The sequence below is a fragment of the Austrofundulus limnaeus genome, unplaced genomic scaffold (assembly GCF_001266775.1).
Source record: "Austrofundulus limnaeus strain Quisiro unplaced genomic scaffold, Austrofundulus_limnaeus-1.0 Scaffold1097, whole genome shotgun sequence".
Lineage (NCBI taxonomy): Eukaryota > Metazoa > Chordata > Actinopteri > Cyprinodontiformes > Rivulidae > Austrofundulus > Austrofundulus limnaeus.
This window is the reverse complement of record NW_013953499.1, coordinates 65354-67114: the sequence shown is the minus strand read 5'-3', so window position 1 is coordinate 67114 and position 1761 is coordinate 65354. Positions and strand designations below refer to the sequence as shown.

Sequence of the window (1761 nt, the reverse complement as noted above, 5' to 3'; positions counted from 1 at the left end):
CATCTTGAAATCGAAACTGGGGTCAGTTTCATTTCTTCCACTTTACAAGTGGAGTATTCCCACTGGAGGGGGCGTTCCAGTTTAAATCTACCAATGGGAACTGGGAAATGACCACTTCCCAGGCCTAGTGGAACGCAGCATGTGTTGTCTCTGCTGGGCTGTGTTTGTCCCTGGCTTCATGTGAACCTGATCCTGTCCTTCAGGGAGCTGCAGTTCACTTTGTGTTCTTTAGTAAACCTGGCTGCTCCTTGTTTTCTAACCCTGCATCTTGTTTGTGTGTTTGTGTGTGTGTGTGTGTCTGTGTGCACTCACTGCACAACACAGAAATCTTTCAATGTTTCCTCTCAGCACGTGAGGTGGCTCGGAGTCGGGACAGAGAGCGGGCCAGCAGCAGCACCGGACTGGGCTCAGGACCTGCATCCCGAGGAGGAGGAGGAGGAGGAGCAGGAGGAGGAGAGGCGGACCCCGTTCTGTCTCAGGACGGGAGGAGGGGCAGCTCAGGTCTCCCTGAGGGTCAGGATCTGTACACTGCAGCCTGTAACTCTGTGATCCACCGCTGTGCCCTGCTGCTGCTGGGGGTCAGCCCTGTGCTGGGGGAGCTGAGCAAACAGAACCAGGAGGACGGGTCCACTCAGTCTGCCTCAGGAACACAGGAGAGTCTGAGCTTCATGACCAGGTCAGACCAGAACCCAGCTGAGCATCACACTGAACCACCTGCTCAGGTGTGCAGGGACTGAGAGCAGCAGCTCAGGCGCCACACACCAGACTAATTTAATTTAAGATTTTAAAATCTGGTTTTATTACATATAAATGATGTAAAATCATGTTTTTATCTCTATGCCATGTTATAAAGTCATTCCCTCGTCAGAAACATCCCAGACTGTTGCTTTGACTCATTCCTGCATGTTGGAGATGTGCAGAGCTCTATAAAATAACAAAATAAAATTACATTGACTCTGGTCAAARTAAATGTCACTGATGAGGAAACTACTCAAATAAAAGTCATGAAACTGTTCACAAAAATTGGGAAAGTAAAAGTAAAAGTAATTTACACACTCTCTAATAAACAAACTGTTGAATTTACTGAACCAAACTGGTTCCACTAAGTCAGGTTGAGTAAAATGAACAATAAACGTTTATTCTTTGCTCAGTGGAGCCAGCTGACTTTGTTGAGTGAATTCAACTCTTCATTTTTACAGCAGAAACATCTTTAACGATGACTTCAGATAGATTTAATTTGTAACAAGTAACTAGGTGTTACATTTTAAACTAAAGAAGTAAACGCATCATTTTCAGCTTTAAAATGTAACAAAATAAAAGTAGCTATTTAAAAAAATAATTGCTAAAATTACAAGTCCTCAAAAAACTACTGAAGTACTGTAACAAAGTAAATGTACTTAGTTACTATAAACCTCTGGATATGTGGAGCTTGCTGGTACAAAGCTCCGCCCATTTACACAAAGATCCTCCCCTGGAGCTCAGTCTGCAGCCGAGCTCCCGCCCCACAGAGCGGCGTTTGAAGATGAGCTGAAGTGGGAGTGTCAGAAATGGTAGGAGGTTTTTAAAGAGACAGAGGCCAGTTTCAAGGTGTTCAGATAGACTCTGATGGAAAGTGACTTTTATTTATGATTTAACAGGTTTTTATAACGACTGAAGGGAACAGAGTCACTGGATCGTGCTTTATACCAGTGGTTCCCAAACTTTTTATCTTCTGACCCACAAAATATCCATGGCAAAAACTTGTGACCCCAAATATTACTG

At 44.1% G+C, this 1761-nt stretch overlaps 1 protein-coding gene across 1 annotated transcript in view; it reads left to right on the top strand.

Annotated features, from left to right (window-relative positions):
• Positions 1-1761, top strand: part of herc1 (HECT and RLD domain containing E3 ubiquitin protein ligase family member 1) — a gene marked incomplete at its 3' end in the record, with an annotated part of 85705 nt that overhangs the window by 23369 nt on the left and 60575 nt on the right. Inside the window, 1 exon segment of the mRNA XM_014030651.1 lies at positions 349-676. Coding sequence (XP_013886105.1) covers positions 349-676 — 328 coding nt within the window.